General features: G+C 41.6%; 1 protein-coding gene across 1 annotated transcript in view; it reads right to left on the bottom strand.

Moving 5' to 3' along the window:
* TFCP2 (transcription factor CP2) overlaps window positions 1-18,949 on the bottom strand; it is a 62,258-nt gene continuing 43,309 nt past the window's right edge. Inside the window, exons 11-15 of the mRNA XM_020784537.3 lie at window positions 18,654-18,744; window positions 12,522-12,625; window positions 11,331-11,473; window positions 2,796-2,847; window positions 1-2,574 (exon numbers count right to left, since the gene is read on the bottom strand). Coding sequence (XP_020640196.1) covers window positions 2,537-2,574; window positions 2,796-2,847; window positions 11,331-11,473; window positions 12,522-12,625; window positions 18,654-18,744 — 428 coding nt within the window. The 3' untranslated portion in view covers window positions 1-2,536. The remainder of the gene's footprint in view (window positions 2,575-2,795; window positions 2,848-11,330; window positions 11,474-12,521; window positions 12,626-18,653; window positions 18,745-18,949) is intronic.

Raw genomic sequence — 18,949 nt, 5'->3', positions numbered from 1 at the left:
TTCGAGAGCTCATAGTTTCATTTTATGGTTTAGCAAAAACAAACAGAAATAATAAAAAGAAATACACAACAAACCATGACAGTGCAGGAAGAACAGCAGACCGTGCGCTGCCCTCACTGAGTTCCGCAAAAAAAACACCCACCCGCCCCCACCCACAGGATCAATAATCTCCAATGTAGTTTTCCAGGATGGGGCAGAATGGAAAATGAAAATTATGTGGCAATTTGTGCACTGAGAATAAGCTGCTGCTGACAGACTAGGCAGAGAGGACAACAATGTCCAGTTCAAGATGCACAATCCAGTACGTTCATATATCCCTTGTTCACAACGAGCCCTTACCCACACATTTGTCAGTTCAGAAGTCACCGAAACTCTGGTTTAAAAGAGGTTATCTTCTCTGAAACAGTGTGTGCAAGGGGAATAGGAAGGAGCAGACAGCAAATGAATAGGTACACAGATGTATCCTGTTAATTAATCATGTTTTCCCCAACTGAGATCATGACGTCAGAGCCAGATCACATCTGGACGTGGACCAAAAAAATAGCATTAGCTATGTAAGTCCCATGCATGATCTTTTATTGGAAACAGGAGGCGGCTAGTTCACAGCTTTATATTTCATGGGGGTAACCTCTTGTCAGTGACATGTTAGCACAAATCTCACTGACCGTCAGAGCACACACTAGCCATTCTCTGAAATGGAAAGGCATGAAGTTTGACTTCCAATAAATGAATTCCCTTAGGTCACCATTAATTTGGTTTCCGCATGACATTGTGAGCCAGTGATTCCTGCATAGATGCTCCTAAAAGAACACACAAAATACCAAGTTTAGCTGGCCATCATCTTGGGGGGTGAGTTATGTCCCAAAGGCGACTTGGAGATAGCTGGAAAATTTGGCTTTTGTTTTATGTAATTTACTGTATCTGTTATTTTAGCTTCTACTTAAAAGATGTAGAAATGCAAATGACTGGGTTCATTCTTAAATTTATTTCACCTGATCTTAAACTAACCTGACCAAATTTTCTGTCTCCTTGTGCAGCAACTCAGCAAGCCTAAGGTTATTTAAATAAGAGTTCTCCCTCTCTTCTGGTAAAAACCAGCACAAACGAATGATAAAAATGTTCAAAAAAATCTGGTGCTCCTGGAAATATATGTAACAAGGCTTCATGTCATAAAATGCAAGCTAGCAATTTCTCCAGCTCCTGTTAAATGCAACCTCAATCCATTCCCAGTTCTGTGGGCCCACCAAGGCCTATGAAAATCTGATAAGGTATTGCACAGTATCACTGTGACCCAGGTAAGCTTCAAGCTTGCAGAGATCTGTCATTTTGCTAAGGGGACTGACAAAACCAGGAGGAAGCTGGCTTCACCCCCCTAGACCTTGGGCCCACTTGTGATTCAAGGGCAAAACAACCAAAGTTGCTAAAGTTTGCCCACCTTTCTCCTCAAGTCTCTGGAAACGCATTATGGCATCTGTTTTGGGATAAGACTTTTACCCAAGAGATTGGTTGCTGCCCTGGAAACAAATATGCAGGCACTTTGTCACCATGGAGCTTTCACAAGCTTGTCAGTAAGCATGATAAACAACTGCAGTATGAGTCCTTTCTCAGATGACACTGCTGTGACTTCCTGGAGGATTTCTTTCTTTTTTTTAAACCTACATCTGTTTCACACATCCCAAGTAATTCATTCACATGAGTTTGTTTTTAGCATACTCTTTCCCCCTTTTATCTTAGGAGGATGACCTCTTTAATGGAGAAGAAAGCAGTTCAGGTCACCCACTTTAATGCTTCTTTTTTACTTTGCCTCTTGGAAGTTTTCTCAATTAAGAGTGCGGAAGGATGCCCCAAACTGGCCCAATGGACACTGGATTTCATAAGCTCATGAATACTGACAAGGAAGGCAGCCACAGATCACTCTAACACATTCAGATGTACTATGTGAATACTTCATTCGCATTACCCGAAAACAAGGTATGAAAGAGTTAGAATAGAAATTAATTTACCTAGCATTGTTTTGTTTTTAAAAACGAAAACTACCCCTGGAAATCCCATGGCTCTACCAGCTGGGAACACATATCCAAGAAGCCCGAATGGCTAAAAGAGGTTTCATCCTGGGGTTGGGGGGGGGGAGAGGGGGCTCCCCCAGAAGGGATGCTCCCGACCTTCCAGGAAGGTCCAGAGAACCATCCTCACAGTATACATTGTCACCTATCCACGCGTCGCAGTTGCTTTCTTCTCCTCCCACCACCCCTTTCCTCATTACACATAATTGCAAAGTTCCATCCCTTGTCAACCCGACAGTTTTCAACAGTCAACTGGGTGCAGCCATTATTACTGCAGTCTGAAGAATCAGTTTCCTCTGCATGCCCAGCAACGGTGCAGCACAGGCTGTTCACCTAACAGGAGGTGGCAACATGCTATGGGTAGCAAGATGCATTTCCTTTGCTTTTTGCGGTTCTCTGTTGGTGTCCAGGTGCCAAAACAGGCAATGAGGCTATGCAGGTGAGAAACGATGTGGCAGGTTCAAGACCATTGTCTATTTTAAGATGATGTGGTAACTATCATTGGTTTCAGCTGCAAAGAAAGCATGGTGTCATCAGAGTCTGGCTACATAAAACAGAGAGCAATCCCCCCTGTTTTCTGCCCACATTCCCTTGAAATTAATGAAAAGCAATGCTGATGTATTACTTTGCATATCAGTTTGGATACCCTAGGGTGGGAAGGAAACTCAGTGTGTTCTAGAGAAAAAGAAAAGCAGACATGGGATAACACAGGTCTGGGCTTAAAATGAGTACCTTTCATGGTGTCCAAGACAAAACATGATTCATCCTGAAAGTTCTGTATCATCTGAAAAGAGAAATTTAAAAAAACAGATAGAAGCAGTTGTTAACCATTCACAAAGGAGAACGACAATGTCTTTTGAGACAAAAAGCATTCAAACAAGGCGATTCCTCCACATTTTCTTAGTCATACACTTCTATTGAGAAAAACACAAAGACCTAACAGCCTGATACATTCTTTAAACAGGTATTATTTAAATAATTGTTCCCAATGGCAAAGGGCTGGGAAGAGACTTATTTAAAAACAACTTGTCTTCCTGCAGGACTTTTCTTTATGACTTCAAAGGATACAGAACCACAATGTTTCATTTCACTTCTCTGGGATTATTCACCGAATCTATCCAATTACCTTAGCTCCTGCTCTTGCATAATCTTAGAGTCCCCCACAAAGACAATCTGGATACTATTACATATTGCCAGTATGCTTGGTGCTTTGCTCTTGTTCACTTTCCCTCCCTCAAAGGCTTCTTTAACTGCCATGCAGTCATTCCCACTTTAGTTCAAGGCAGAGATGGGCCAATGTGCCATTACAGATCACTTTGGCCTACGACTCTCCATCACCTCTGGATAAATGAGGAAAATGTAGGAGTTGTCATCCAAAAACCTCTAGAAGAGGACAAGGCATTCACTCCTAGTTTAAGGGTATCTAGTCTATTGAGGGTGGTTCAGAGTTTGAAGATGGTTTTCAAGCCCCACTTGCAATGGACTTGCATGTTTAAGTCTGCTCTTGTTGTGATGTGCCTCAGTGAAGGATCCCAGCACTCTACACAGGACTCTGAAATGGCCATTTCAGCCTTTCTTGGCCTATTCTGAAACTACTGAGGAAGGCCCTCAAAAAGCAAAGAAAAGCAACACATTTGGAAGCAGTACAATCTTTGCCCGCTTTTGAGATCTCCCTGTGCATCCATGGGGCCTAGAAAACAGCCTTTTGTCGTATGGAACACGCTGTGTCTCACTCAGAAGCTGCAGTTCTCAAGACACTGATCTCCGCATGGTGCAGATATGCATATTTCATTTTTTTTAACACAGCTTTTTCTTGGCACGGAACAAGTAGTGGCTACTCAGTGCAAATCCTCTGTGTATCCACCCTTTTACAACTGATTTACTTCTTAACACCTCTCCTTCATCTGGACAAATTCTACCTGTGATATGGCTCTAGTCCAGTGGTTCCCAACCCAATCAAAACACTGGTAGACCGTGCAAATCGGAACTGTGAAGCTCAGTTTCTCAGCACTGAACTCAATCATCTGAATTGGGCCCTACAGGCAAATGGCTACTCCAAAAATGAAATCACAAGAGCCATCAAACCTAGAAAACACCAACAAACTGAAGAAGAAAAACAGCCACCCACAAAGAAAGTATTTCTGCCATACATCAAAGGGTCACGGACCGCATGGGGAAACTTTTGAAACAACACAACCTACAAACAGTATTCAAGCCCACCACAAAAATACAACAAATGTTACAGTCAGCAAAGGACAGAAGGGACCCCCTCACCACTGCAGGAGTATACTGGATACCTTGCAGTTGTGGCCAGTTATACACTGGAACCACAAAATGAAGTATCCACACCAGAATCAAAGAACATGAGAGACACTGCAGACTAAAACAACCAGAAAAATCTGCAGTAGCTGAACATGCCTTAAAACAAGCTGGACATGAAATTCTATTTCAAAATACTGAAATATGGACAACACCAGCAATCATTACGTCAGACTGCACAGGGAAGCCATTGAAATCCACAAGCACCAGCAGAACTTCAACACAAAAGAGGAAAGTTTGAAACTCAACAAAACTTGGCTTCTAGCTCTGAAAAATACAGTGTGCAAAAGGTCAATGACCTCTACCCAGCCACAAGGACCGGGGACCACTACACATAAAAAAAGCTAATAACACCCATCAATCATAGTGACAGATAATCTCTTCTACTTATCACAACAATACACCCACAACAAGACACACTAATCACCCATCTACTGAATAGGACAAAAGCCTATCTCGCAGCCATAAATACTCAACTCCCAAGAAAACTACACCAGAGCACAGAGTGCTGTCTTCTGAAGATGCAGGCCACAGAGACTGGCAAAATGTTAGGAAGAACAACCTTCAGAAGACGGCCAAAGAGCCCAAAAAAACCACAACAACCATCTTTATCTGAGTGAGGATCCCCTTGATGTCTGCCCTTGAATCTCCTGCTTTGAATGGATCCTGGAACACCTTTTAGGTTGGATAGAAGACTGATGGTTATCTATGAGTATCTACAGGTTGACAAGGGATGAATAGTTTAAAGATAGCAACTTAAAGTCTTTTCTTCCATCTACATTAGACTGTTAGAGACAGCTTTATACTACTATATGCAAATGTACCCAGAATGTGAGTTAAGGGATGCAGCATGTAACTGGTTCTTCCCCTTGAGCCAAAGCAGAGTTCCAAAACAACAAAGATCCTCACAAGCTTGAAGCCCCTGTATAAAACTGAGAACATGTGTTCTGCTTATGTAGATGCTCAGCCTCATCATTGCCCATACCTGAACTGGCAAGCTGACACTTCAAACAGAAAACATGAAAGACTCATATGGTTCCACATTCCTGAGCATGGTCCACAATGGAGGGCAAGCTGTTTTTTTAAGGAAGCTTGGCCACCATGAGTGATCTTGCTGAAGACCTTCAATAAGGACACAAAGACTGCAGAGCTTCTGTGATAGAGGCATGTGGTTCTACATGCTCCACATTTTGAACACATTTTTCAATATGTATGGCTATAGCAAACCCACCTGGACTGGCTTACACTGGTATGCAATTTTTTTAGACATCATCTGCTTCAGAAATAAAATGTGCTATTTATTATATATATTGATATGCAGAATTAAAATATGACAATTAAAACAACTGATTGGCTACTACTTCCAAGATATTTAAGTTTTGACATTTTACATCTATGTCAATCAATCAATCAATCAATCAAAAACCTTTAATGGCATATACAAAATACCTTGACGAAAACTACATTCAGTAAAACTTGATTGCAACTTTCTGGTACAATATCAAAGTTTGTTTAGCTTCAATGTAGTTTTGCTATTTATACCGCAAGGCACACTCTCCACCCTATCCTGTGTACTAAATAAAAATAATAATACAAACTTTTATTGTCATAATTAACCCAATGATTACATCAGAAGATCCTTAAACCTGGCTCAAGGAGGGAGTGCTGGTTCAAACTGTGCTATTTTGGCATGTTCACTATGTGTGCTGTGAAACATACTACTTTCTCCACCCTGTCATTTAACAGAAAACACATTCTGTCTATATCTGACCACCCTTTTACCTTAAGCAATATTGGGCCCAGATATCGAGGGCGGGGATCAGAATAGTGAGGGCAATATAAACACATGTGTATAAGCGACTCAATTCCTCCCAGTTTACAGAAGCAGTTCCTCTCATTGTAAGGAATACCCTGAAACCTGCCAGATAATACTGTATTGCTGAAGGCATTACATTAAATGGGGCCAGGGAATAGGCGCTGCGCTTTTGAGGCAATTGTAGTAGATGACAGTATATAGGGCCCTCTGGCCCTGCCTAACAGGAAGCAGGTGGCTTTTGGGGGAGAAGACGTCTTATTGGCTGCACTCTTAGGAGAACCTGGAATTCGATCTCTAACATCCTGCATTTAATCAGCCGAAATGCTTCCTTGTGGGGCAGGGAGCCCAGTGATTACACTGACAGGCCTATTAGCAAGATTTTCTTTTCAATATGGGCAAGCTCTCTAGCAATGGTTGGTTCTCGGAAAATTTGATGTAAAAAACTGCTCTCTTTGAAGTTATAATGGATCAACCAATATTTGATTGATCTCAGCCATGCCTGAGTTGCTACCATATTTTGGCCCGTCTCTAAACAGAGGGCCGCATATGGCACACAAGTTGATACTTCCATAATTTTCCGCAGGAACATAGATTGGATTTGCTCTAGGGAATGATCCCAGGGCTTTATCCATACAGTACAGTATTGGGAAATTGGCCCTCTAGCTCATCAAGAAAATTGGACAGGAGATCCCTCTGCTGATCTAAAACTGACCGAGTAGAATAGGGAGGCATGTAAATATTAACTACTACAAGAATTTTTCCATCCAGGGATCTCTTAATAGCTAGGAAATTACAGTTAGAACCCAATGTTGCTATTAGTTTGGAATTTAAGTCAGTGGCAACCAATGTGGCCATGCCAGCCTGTGGATGCCCTTTAGCCTTAAGTTTACATGCAGGTGGGCTAAATATTTTAAAATCTGGGAGCTGTAACTGTGATTGCTCCTGTAGCCATGTCTCTTGCGGGAGAATGATATCGAATCCTTTTAAGTAGACCAAAAAGTCCTCATCTGTTACTTTGGACTTCCAGCCTGCAGCGTTACATGAGATGGCTCTTATTAGTGAAGTGCACAGAGCACTTGAATGGTTTTCAATCAGTCAGTTCTCTTGATTCCTCTGTGCACAGACTGTGTAAGTTCTGCCTCCCTGTTCTGTCTGTATTCCTCTGTACCATGCCACTGTAGCAGGATTGTTATCTAGATGTAGCTGTAGCGGTCCCTGACTATACACTTGCCTCTATAGCCAGACTGATCATCCAGAGAGTCATCGTTGGTTCTTGAAATCAGCAGGTAAATAGTTGAAGTGTCTGCAATATCAGGTTCAGCTGTATCAGACCCTCCAATGTGGGTCTCTGCTCCTCCTTCATTATCAAGGGTGGGCTGATGATGGATTTGCACTGAACCGAGGACTGATTTGGACAGAAAGAAATGCGAGGTGCCGCATGTGAAAAGCGAGCTTCCGCTGATGGCATAGGATTGGGCCACTTGCTTTCATCTTCTGAGTATTCAGTGGTGGCCTGTGTGCTTCCATGTTGTTAATTAGCTCAGCCCTCACTTTATCCAGACTATTAATAATCTTCACCTGTTCCATTCTGGGTAGCGCTTTGAAAGCAGTGGTAGCCTCTTCCACGAGTTCGTCAAAATCAGTGTCCAACTGCATTAGTAAAACTTTGCTTGGGGCTTCAATTTCCTCCTTGTTACACACATCCTGAAGCTGGCCCTTGCACTGACTGGAGGGACTTCTAGAATCGTACTGCTGGTTAAATATTATTTCCTAGGTTATGATAGGCTCCTGAATTGAATTTTCTGGGTTTGTCCATCTGGATTTTGGGCTTTGGGCAGTTGAGTCGTTGGATTTTGTGCATTTGAAATTCCCTTTAGATTACCAAGGGAATTTTCAAGGAACTTTGTCAGAGTCTCCAGTTTTTCCAAGACATCAGGCTCACATAGTCCACAATTTGCCATAACATCCAGCTGGTCGGCGGCTTCAGGTTGCCTCCTAGCTGGCCTCTCAGATAGATTTTGTCTTGGAGGCAGGCCAGTTTTTGCTGGTCTTGTAATCAATGAGGAGAGTGAGCAGAGCTGAAACTTTCCCAAGGTCACGCTGGGGGGGAGACTTGCATCTGCATCCACAATATAGAAAACTCATTTAGTTGCTACTGAAAAGGTGTTTAAGAATCCACTCATTCTGAACAGCATAAGGGGAATTGTTGGTTTATAAAATTCCATCCGAAGCCAAAGCGTGAGACCGGTAAGCTTACAATACTTTTTAGGTCAATTTGGAACACTTCAATCCATGGCAATTTGCTTAGTGAAACGAGCACCTTCTGTTTGACCATTTGCCTTTGTTTGTATAATTATCTGCAATTTCTAGGATTATTTGAGTCACTATTAGGTATCGGGAGGTGGACGTGTTGGCTGAGTTTGCCTCTAAAGTCTTTCCAGCCCATCTGTATCTACCTAAATTAGGCCCCTTGCCTTTCCCTAGAATCAAGTGTGGGGTGAGTAAGTGATGGTCTAGAGGATCTTTTTCTTTTTGTATGTCTTTCCTGTTATTATAGTGTTCCCCCAAATGTTCTGACAGATGATGGTCAATCACCTCCAGATTCTTTGAGGGCATTGCATTCTGTTTGTCTCCTACCAGAATTTCTGAGGGTTCCTCCACTAAAGGAAATGAATTATGGTCTAAAGCCAGTATAGTTTCTTTTAGCTCAGAGGGAGGAGTAGTAGTGGAGGACTCCTGTGCCGCATTCTCACTGTTTCTTTGTAGGTCTGCAGCCAAGACCGAAAATTTATGTAACATTTTTAACTAAATCACTTACAGTTTCTGCAATGGTCAGATTCATTACATCATCCAGTCGGAGTTGTTTTGAAACCTTGACAGGTGAGTTTGAGTTTGAAGGAGTTCTCTGTCGCTTCTTCTTCCTTCCCATAGTAATTTTGTTCCAGCTCCAACACTACCCCCACCACAGTCAGAGATAAAAAGTATTCAGCCCAAAAAAGGGATCAATTAAAACTTAAAGAAATCCTCTGATTCACACCAGCTTAAGGCACAGTTAAAACAAAATAAAACCTAGAAGATGCGGAGTAAGATAATAATAATAGAAGGGGAAAGAGGGGAGCGTCAGAACGTGTCACCAGCTGACAGCTATCTTGTATCCATCCCTTTTTGTTGTTTAGTCGTTAAGTCGTATCCTACTCTTTGTGACCCCATGGACCAAAGCATGCCAGGCCCTCCTGTCTTCCACTGCCTCCCAGAGTTTGATCAAATTTATATTGATAAATTCATCCATCCCTACATCTATGTATGTTGTGTAGATAGTAGAGTTTTTATCATAAATTGTAAACCTAGGTCTTTTTGTGTCTTTATGGTTGCTTTACATGACATTTCACCTGTCCTGTTTATGTTTAAAAATCAGTCAAAGAATGATATAAATAAAATTTATTATGAAACGAAAAGCAAAAAAACTATTATATACATAGTTTATTCCCATTCAGTGTCTACTTAGCATTTTTTGGCTTGTCTCTTGTATTCACTGAATGGAGTATCACTTATCACTATTTAGCAATAGTCTGCAGGCATTCATAGGCGAGTTCCATTTGCCCTGATAGTGTTTCTTCATTGTTGCAATGTCCTGGTGAAATTGCTGGCCATGTTCATTACTCACTGCTCTGCAGTGGGGTGGATAAAAAATCTAAATGAGAGTGCAAAATGTATCTTTAGTGACATGTTGCAACCAAGGCTTTTGTATGCCTTGAAGAGATTTTCCACCAATCTGTAGTTGTCTGCCTTGTTGTTTCCAAGAAAATATATAACTGGAAGGCTTTTCATGCTGTCTTTTCTTAGTTATGCAATGCATGATCAAATTCATCATCTCAAAGAAGTCCACAAATCTGAGGACCAACAAAGCAATCTTTCTTTATCTTAGCTTCACTTAACCTTGGAAACGTTCAATGGAAATACTTGAAAGCGTCTTGTGTTTTGTCCATGGCCTTGACAAAGTTCTTCATCAGACCTAGCTAGATGTGTTAGGGTGGTAACAAAATCTTCCTTGATTCAACAAGTGGTGGATGCTCAACACTTTTCCTCTCAGGTTCCAATGACTATCAGAGTAGCCAATCTATCTTGATGCAGTCAGAATCTCTTGCGCAACTCTCTCATTTGCAGAGAAAACAGCAGTACTTTGTGTATCCACTCTGCAGACCAAGCAAGCAAGCAACAACCTTCATATTGCCCCAATGCTGCTGCTGATGTTGCTCATAGTTTATGCACTTCAAAAGTTGTTTCATGTTGTCATACGTTTCTTTCATATGGACTGCATGACCAACCGGAATGGATGGTAAAACACTGCCATCATGCAGCAAAACAGATTTGAGACTCTTCTTTGATGAATCAATGAAGTCTCCACTCATCTGGATTGTGAACAATGTTGAGGGCTGCCATCACACCATCCATGTCATTGCAGGATAAAACTGTTCTGCCTAAAAAGCAGGTACTGCCCAAACCCAATCATAAATTTATTCATGATCCAGTCAAAGATGTATCTTACTCATTTCTGGTTTAAATTAAGATGCCTTCCCTTTATAATTCACTTATCCTCTGCCATTCCCAAGTCAAGGGTTGTATATACTGACCCAATAACATATCTTGAAAGCTAGAGCCAATCAACCATTTTAACCTTTGTTTTCATTCTCAATGACACAGAATTAGTAAGGTTTGACTGCATTTATTTTGGAAGCATTTTGGCTGCAGACCAGTGTTATCAGTGTGAAAATAGGTTAGATCAATTAATTAACCATTATTAGACCACTTAAAACCAATAAGCCTTACATTAATTTAAAACAGCCTTTTTCAGCTTGGTACCTACCATGTTTCTTGAGCTACAAAGTATCTTGAGATGACAAGATACCTGACGGTTGGCCATGTTGCAACTCTTGAAGATGACATGAGTTGAAAACAGCTGGAGTGTATGGCTAGTAAAGACTGGCCTAACTTGCCTAATGTAAGTCCCATTGATTTCAGCGGGTCCACTGCAAGCATGACTAAACCTGAATCAACTCAATGAACAATGCTGCACTGTTATAAAAGCAGATTTCTATTCCAGTGTTTCTACAGATTTCCCATGGTGCTCCTACCTCATCACTGATGAGTACATGTATCCCTGTGGGCCCTTGTTTGTAGATCTGGCTGATCTGCTGAGAAGAAATGCTGAAGAGTTGGGCAATTTTCTCTGTCAGCTCTACAGCAGTCAGCTCCTCCAAGTAGATGGCATGGTACACTGTGGAGGCAGAAACAATTCACCGAAAGTACATAAAGGATAGAAGGAGCAAAGCACAAAGCTTAAAACATGAGCAGCTATGAACAGTTGAATAATGTACCTCCTGGAGGGGAGAAGACACAAGAAGCTGAGGAGAGAAATTTAATAGCTCCTCCACCCAAAATACCACATTTAAAACAGTGCTGCATTTCTTTTATTTACTTGTATTAACCTACCTCACTCAAGACTCTGAAATAATCAAGACCAACTTTAGCTACACAGTTCCATCAGCAATATTAAAAATAAATGAAAACAGTTCCTTGACTAAATGCTTGCTTAAACACATTTGATCACTACTTCTAGCAGATACTGCAGTTTCCCAGTTACACAGATCATGGGTATTTCCATGAGGTTTGCATACTGTGTGCTGAACACACTTAGCTTATATGGCTGTCTTTCACTTACAGCAGCCATTCCCAACCTTTTTTTGGCCATGGCCCTTTCAGGAGCTCTTCTCAGGTTCCAGAGCCCCTTGTCAAACAAGCATACAGCACGAATAGATAAACAGAAAAATAGAAAATTTTCAGTCTGTGGCCCCCTTCAAATGTGCCAGTCCCCCCCCCAGGGGGGCTATATGGCCTCCACTTAGAAGGACTGATTTAAAACATAACCAATTAATCTTATTTCTATCAGTTTTAAACAGTTTTTAAACCTACATTGGTTTAACAGAACTCTGAAGTAAAAAAAAAAAACAGAAGTTAAGGAAAGAACTGGACATCTTTCAGTTGTCAAAACAGGGGAAACAGCAAACATTACAGTGCATATTTATTATTTATTTATTTAAAATATATTTTTATCTCAACTTCCTCCTAAACAGGACCCAAGGTGGTTTAGATTTTTTATAGAAAGCATAAAAGCTAAAAACAATAATTAATTACAACATTAAAGAGAATTGAACAAATATAGTATTATTTGCTTTGCTTTGCAAAGATCATTCCATTCCAAGAGCCTGTGGCTCCAGGAAAAAATAAATAAAAGGAGATTGCCTATCCTTCCTTGAAGCCTTTACCAAAGAAAGTGCTGTTGGCTGCATCCCCATCTTCATGCTTCTGCTGGTCCCTCGGCTGCTGTGACTCTTGGCAGACGTAGATGGTCAGCCTTGGCCTCACCATCCTATGGAAAAAGAAAAGTGTGGGCATTCCAGAATTAATAGGGAACAGGAGGTTAAGGGTAAGGGTGGAGAGAGAAGGAAAAAGAGCAAACACTTAATTTCACAGGACATCAGTACTACTTGTAAGATGACAAAAGACTTCACAGTTCAGTTTAGCCAATGTGTACATGTAGAAGAAGGATCTGAGGTACAAAGGATTCTATGGCTTCTTAAGGCTGCTGAAGGACGGCACATTTGACTACTGTACTTCCTTCCAAAAGCATGGACTAAGGCAAAACAACCAGGCTTTTCTTGTTCTTTTCAGTGGAGGGTGTGACGATCGCCCACATCACTCATGCCATTCATAGTCATGAGCTGATTTGCATGAGCCTGTGAGAGGACTGCAGAGGCGGAGTCATAAACTACATGAGGTTTGGCAGCAGAAGGAGGAGTCAGATAGGGCAGGTTAGTCAGAGAGAGAGAGAGGGAACAGATACTGAGAGCTGGTTAAGAAAACAGACAGAGAAGGTGGTAATGAGATAGCAAGAGAAAAGAAGTATGTACTGAGAAAACTGTTGATGATTTGCTTGTGTATAATGTTCGTTTGTTTTATTCGATTTATATCCCGCCCATCTGGAAAATTCTACCACTCTGGGCGGCTTACAGCATAAAATAATACAAAGATATTAACATACAAAAATAACAGATGGTGTGCAGAAATATAGTAAATAATAGATAGAAAAGAAAAGAAATCTGAGAAATCTCTGTTATCCAATCTGCTTCACTTAAATAAATAAGTTCTGTTTCTGTTCACAAAGTCAAGTGTTCAGACAAACGTCATTTATATTGTGGATTGAGGTAATCCGCTGGTGGCAGCGAGAGGAAAATGTGACTTGAGCCTTTGTGAGGGAAAGACAAGCAGGGGCCACAAGGGCCAACACCACAGAGGGGAATAAGCTGGGGGTGAACATTACAAAGCACATGTGCACTCTAGAGTAAGGAGAAAAAAAATAACAGGAAGAAAAATTAATGTGGTGGTGGAGAGGCAGTACTACAGGAAAGAAAAACAAACAAATAAACAAACCCAAGCATCTTACAGAGAGAAAAGGGAGGTGGGTAGGGAATACATCAAAACCAGCCATCTTACAAAAAATGTTTTTAAGCACTAAATGTGCACATCTCTTGAGTTAATAAAGTGGCTCCCAAGAGAGACTCGGGTTGTGTTCCCATGTGCCATTAATGATGGTCCTTCTGAATGCACTTTAGTTAGCACTACCAAGATAATTATATGTAAAGAGTTTTAATGGTTTGTTATACATTATTTATGTTGCTCCACAGCAGAGATGAAAGAAAAAGTGTACTGATTCTTTTTTAAAGCTTGCAATTCCCAAACTGCATTCTAAAATACTACAATCTTGTTTATTTATTTATTTATTGCTTTGACTTATACACCACCCCATTAGAGCTGGAGCACTATTCTCGGTGGTTTACAATTAAAACAAACTACAGAGAACTAAACAGAGCACAAATAACAAAAACATAGCCTAAAAACGTAAACAATAGTGCAACCAATATTCAGATTGAGGCAAGACTGGAGGTGAGGCATTTAACTAGGGTCAACTTGAAAGGCCTCCAGGAATAGTACGGTTTTTAAAACTACCTCCAAAATGAGCACAGGGAGGGGGTTAAGCCTAGCTCTTCTAGGAGTTGATTTCATAATGTAGGTGCCATCATCGAGAAGGCCCTACCTCGAGTACAGGGGTCTCCAAACATTTCAGTATGAGGGCTACATACCGAAGACAGCGGGGGTGGGGGATCACTTGGGTCCCCTTTCCCTCCTCTTCCTATGCCTGGGCCAGCTAAAATGGCAAGACGGGCCAGATGTGGCCCGCAAGCCGTAGTTTGGAGACCCCTGATCAAGTAGATGACTTTTGGGCCCCTCTTGGGGTGGCTACAATGAGGAAAGACAATCTGCTCAGTAATGTGGTCCCAAACTGTGAAGGGCTTTATAAATCTGGGAGTGTCAGAACCTTGACTCTGATCTATCTGGGACACAATGAACCCACTGTAGTCTCTGGGTCAGTCTCAAGGGAAGCCCCACGTAGAGAGCACTGCATAGCTGATCCAGGAGATGACCAGTGCCTGTACCAACTTCCTGAGGGAAGCCTTGTCTAGGTAGGGGTGGAGTTGAGCGATAAGCTTAAGCTGATGAAAAGCTGATTTGGACACTGCTACGATCTGGGAATCCCAAGAAAGAGCTGGGTCCAGAAGAAAGCCCAAATCACGAACTTGATCCCTAAATGGGATGTCAGTGCCATCCAATCTAGGGATGATTTCCTACGCAACCTTTTGGATGGCTTCCCCCAGGAACAGAATCTCAGTCTTGTCCAGATTCAATTTGAGCTTGTTTGTCCTGGTCCATTTCAGTACCAAAGCCAGGCATCATTCAAATATCTGGACGGCCTCCACTGCAGAGGTGGTCAAGGAGAGACAGAGTTGCATGTCCGTTAGCATACTGATGACGCCTTACTCTAAATCTCCTGACGACCTCCCCTAGAGGCTTAACATAGATGTTAAACAGCATTGGAGATACTGACGACCCCTGAGGGACATCACAATTGAGGGTCCAAGGGGCCAACAACTCATCCCTAAGCTGAACTCTATGGACACAGTCCTTGAGGAAGGACCTGAGCCAGCTTAATGCTAGGCCCCAGATTCCAATCTTTGAGAGCCTATCCAGGACACTGTGGTTGATGGTGCCAAAAGCTGCTGAGAGATCAAGAAGAAGCAGCAGGGCAGAATGATCCCTATTAGCCTTCCTTAAAAGGTCACTGTGCAGTGTGACCAGGGTCATCTCAGTACCCTTTTGTAGCCTGAATCTAGTCTAGAATGGTTGAAAACAATCCTGCTCCTCCAGGTATGTCTGAAGATGGCTAGCCACCTCACCACCTGCTCAATCACCTTGTCTGTAAAAGGTATGTTGGTGATTGGATGAAAGTTATTAAGATCATCGGTCACCAACTGTGGGTGTTTGATGATAGGACGTCTCTACCAGGTGCTTTTGTCAGATGATCAACAGGGCAGCACTCATTATTCTAAATTTGTTTAGCAAACATCTACTTCTGCTTGTTTACAAATTGGATTGATAAGATTTTATTTGTAAAAAACGATCCATTTTATACCCAGACAGGAGAGGATGGACTAGAGGAATGTATCAAGCTGCTTGCACTCAGTACTGCTTATTATCCTGATGGGTAGAAGTTCTGAAAGGTCTGTAGCAAGATTCTTCTGTTGTGCTCCAATCTGAGAAACATTAATTGGAGATGCTCTAGATGGGGACTTCAACATTGCACATGCAAAACGTGTCCTCTTCCACTGAGCTATGCACCTCCCTAAGCACAGGGAAAGCAGGCAGTCTGTCCCAGTGATTGTAAAACCAATGTGTTGACCTCTGGCCCTCCACATCTTGCTGGATTACAACTTTTTGCATCCTTGACTACAGTCATGCCATTCGGGGCTGATGGGAGTTGACTTTCAACAGCATCTGACACATGACTTTTTTTTTTCACACCCTGCTATAAAAAGACCTGGTATTTTACAGCATCTGAAGATGTTTTGCTGTGCTGCCTTTAGATTTGTTTTGTTTTTCCACAACATGATATTGAACATTAGAATTCCAATCTTTCCCATGCTTTTTCTTTAAAACTGCTGCTCTCCAACTTATACAGTTGAAACAGATATTATCATCATGATCAGAGATAGGCATAAATCACTTTGTGCTGGGTTGTCCTAAGTCTTTGGTGCAGCACCCCAGATGCCACACATTCCCTTATCCCACCCACCTCCTGCCAGCTTCCCTACTCATAAGCCGCACTGCTCATTCCTGCCTTGTCGCGCAATCTGCTACTCCCAGCAGGAGCTCAGACTTCCCTTCGCCTCCTCCTCCAGCAGCTGGCCACTCAAAGGCAGCGCTGCAGGAATCCCTGTCCCTCCTCTTTATCTGAATGCTGGAGGAGGTAGAGGAGGGAACTCCATGCTCCTGCTGGGACTCAAAGATCATACAACAAGGAGAAAACCAAGTAGCATGTGCCAGCTTGTGAGTGGGGGAGCTTGCTATGGGGTGGGAGAAGGGAACACACAGCATGCTGCCAATTTAGGACAATTCAGCATGATGTTTCTAATCATGAAACATAAAGACAGAGGAGTGCTTGTAAGTCCCCTGAGAGGTCTTTTTTTAAAAAAAAAATATTTCTAAAGAAAAGACAATCCGTCAGGTTATAAGTAATAAATACAAAGCTTAACATAGTAAACTGTCACCTTACTTGTTATATAATTTAACAGTTGACCAATTGCTATTCCCCACAATTCTCAAAATCACATTTACACCATTCATCTTAAAGAAATATCGACCAACATTCTAAATGCTCCAAGATTTATTTTATTGACATATTTTAATAAGGGCTTCCAATATTCAGTAAACTGACTGTCCCTTATTTCTCCTCTATATAGTCTAACTTTATTAGTCATTTTTTCCATCAACACTGTATGTCATATCTTATTAGTAAAAGCTTGTAATGAGAGATCTTGACCATTTTTCCAATTTCTAGCAATCTCAGATCTTGCGGTGCCTATAAGCTTTGCAACTAATTCTTTATTTTCAAGTTTCTCATTTCCCCCTGTAAATAATGAAAACAACAATAATGTTTCATTCACATCTAGTTTTTGATTGATCAGTGTCTCTATCCATCAATTACTTCGTGCCAGAATGCTTCTATTTTGGGGCAAGAAATCCACATATGTTCCAAAGTTCCTTTTTGTCCACAGTTCCTCCAACAATTATCCGATATATATTTATTAATCCTATGTAACTTGTAGCGTATAAATGCCACCGATGTGCTCCCTTCAGGACCATTTCTTTCACATTTGCTGATATAGATTTACATGGGTATTTATTCCATATTCCTGTCCATATTTCCTCGGAAAAAGTTTTAGTGACAGTTTTAGGACCACAAAATTAAAGAACAATCCTAGTTGTCCTTGCTTTCAAGAGCTCCCAGTGAACCTCTGCCCCACCTAGGTCTATCCCTCTCTTGAGTGATTCTTAAATGCCCGCTCTCCCAAGAGTACTTCTTAATCTTTTCTCAAATTTTAAGCTCCAGTCCTAGTTATGTCTTTTACTCTCTTGTTCTTTCATCTTATTGCTCACTTGCCCCGTCATTTTCTGTCCTTTACTATGTGTGCATTCCCTTAATGTTAATCACACTATGTACAGAGTGATTAACATTTTAATGCATTAATCCATGGCAGGGGGAGGTGGGGATGCTGTGTCCCCCTCCCTCAACATCTTTTTCTTATTGGCTGTGCAGAATAAATGAAGCCCACCACATTCCCCTCCAGCTGGCACTATCTCAACCATCAGAACTGGTACATTAACTTAGTGGTATGGGCTGCAATTAGCACAGACTTCAGCCGACCTCTTTAGAAGTCGAGCTCTCATTCACCCTGAAGCCAATCCGTATTTGCTCTTTCTTCATTCAACAGAAAAGCCAGTGATCCAAGAAGCAAAACTGACCTAAATCCAATCATTAATCCCAAACAGAAACAGTGATGCAGCGGACATTTATGCAAGTGTTGATTTATCATTTGGAAACGGATCCAAAGAATCTGCTCTGCGTCTGTCTAGCAATTAGATTTAGGGTTGCTGAAGTAATCCCTGCCAAATCTCAAAGAGGAGGACAGATTCAACACCATATGGTTAAGAAACGTTTCACAAAGATTGGAAAGGAAGGCAGGAAGCATGCTTTCTCTAAAGAGGAAACCACAGAAGTGCTTCCGACTGTCCGTACTAAGCTATCAATGTTTCTAATGAGGTTCCAGCCCTGTCCAATGTTCTGAAATGTATCTTTCAAACCAAGCACTTTCGACATGTCAGTGGATGTTCAAATGCCCCCAAATAAATATAAAGAAACCCTAAAGTAGGGATGCAGGCATTCTCCTTTCGTTACTATCGAGTACATAAAATCCTAAGCAACATTTCAAACTGGTACCCACCGTCCCTTCAATGCATTGAACAATCTGATGCCATCTGCAGGACCACAGATCTGTATGACATCTTCCCTGGTTAATTTCAGTAAATCTGCCCCTGGGATTCAAAAAAGGGGGAGGAGAAACAGGGAGAGGTAAGAATAAAACATTTGTTCCCATTGTAACAGTCTTTGAATTGTACATATAGTATCTTCTACATAAATGCTCCCTCATGCAGAGGCTGGAAACCTCTGGCCTCCCAATTCCCATCCAAGCCTGCACCCCTTTATAGTCAAGAGATGATGGGAGCTGCAGCCCAGTAG

The sequence above is a fragment of the Pogona vitticeps genome, chromosome 2 (assembly GCF_051106095.1).
Source record: "Pogona vitticeps strain Pit_001003342236 chromosome 2, PviZW2.1, whole genome shotgun sequence".
NCBI classification, from domain to species: Eukaryota; Metazoa; Chordata; class Lepidosauria; order Squamata; family Agamidae; genus Pogona; species Pogona vitticeps.
Note: the sequence above shows the minus strand (reverse complement) of the source record. Positions and strands in the feature narration are given on the sequence as shown.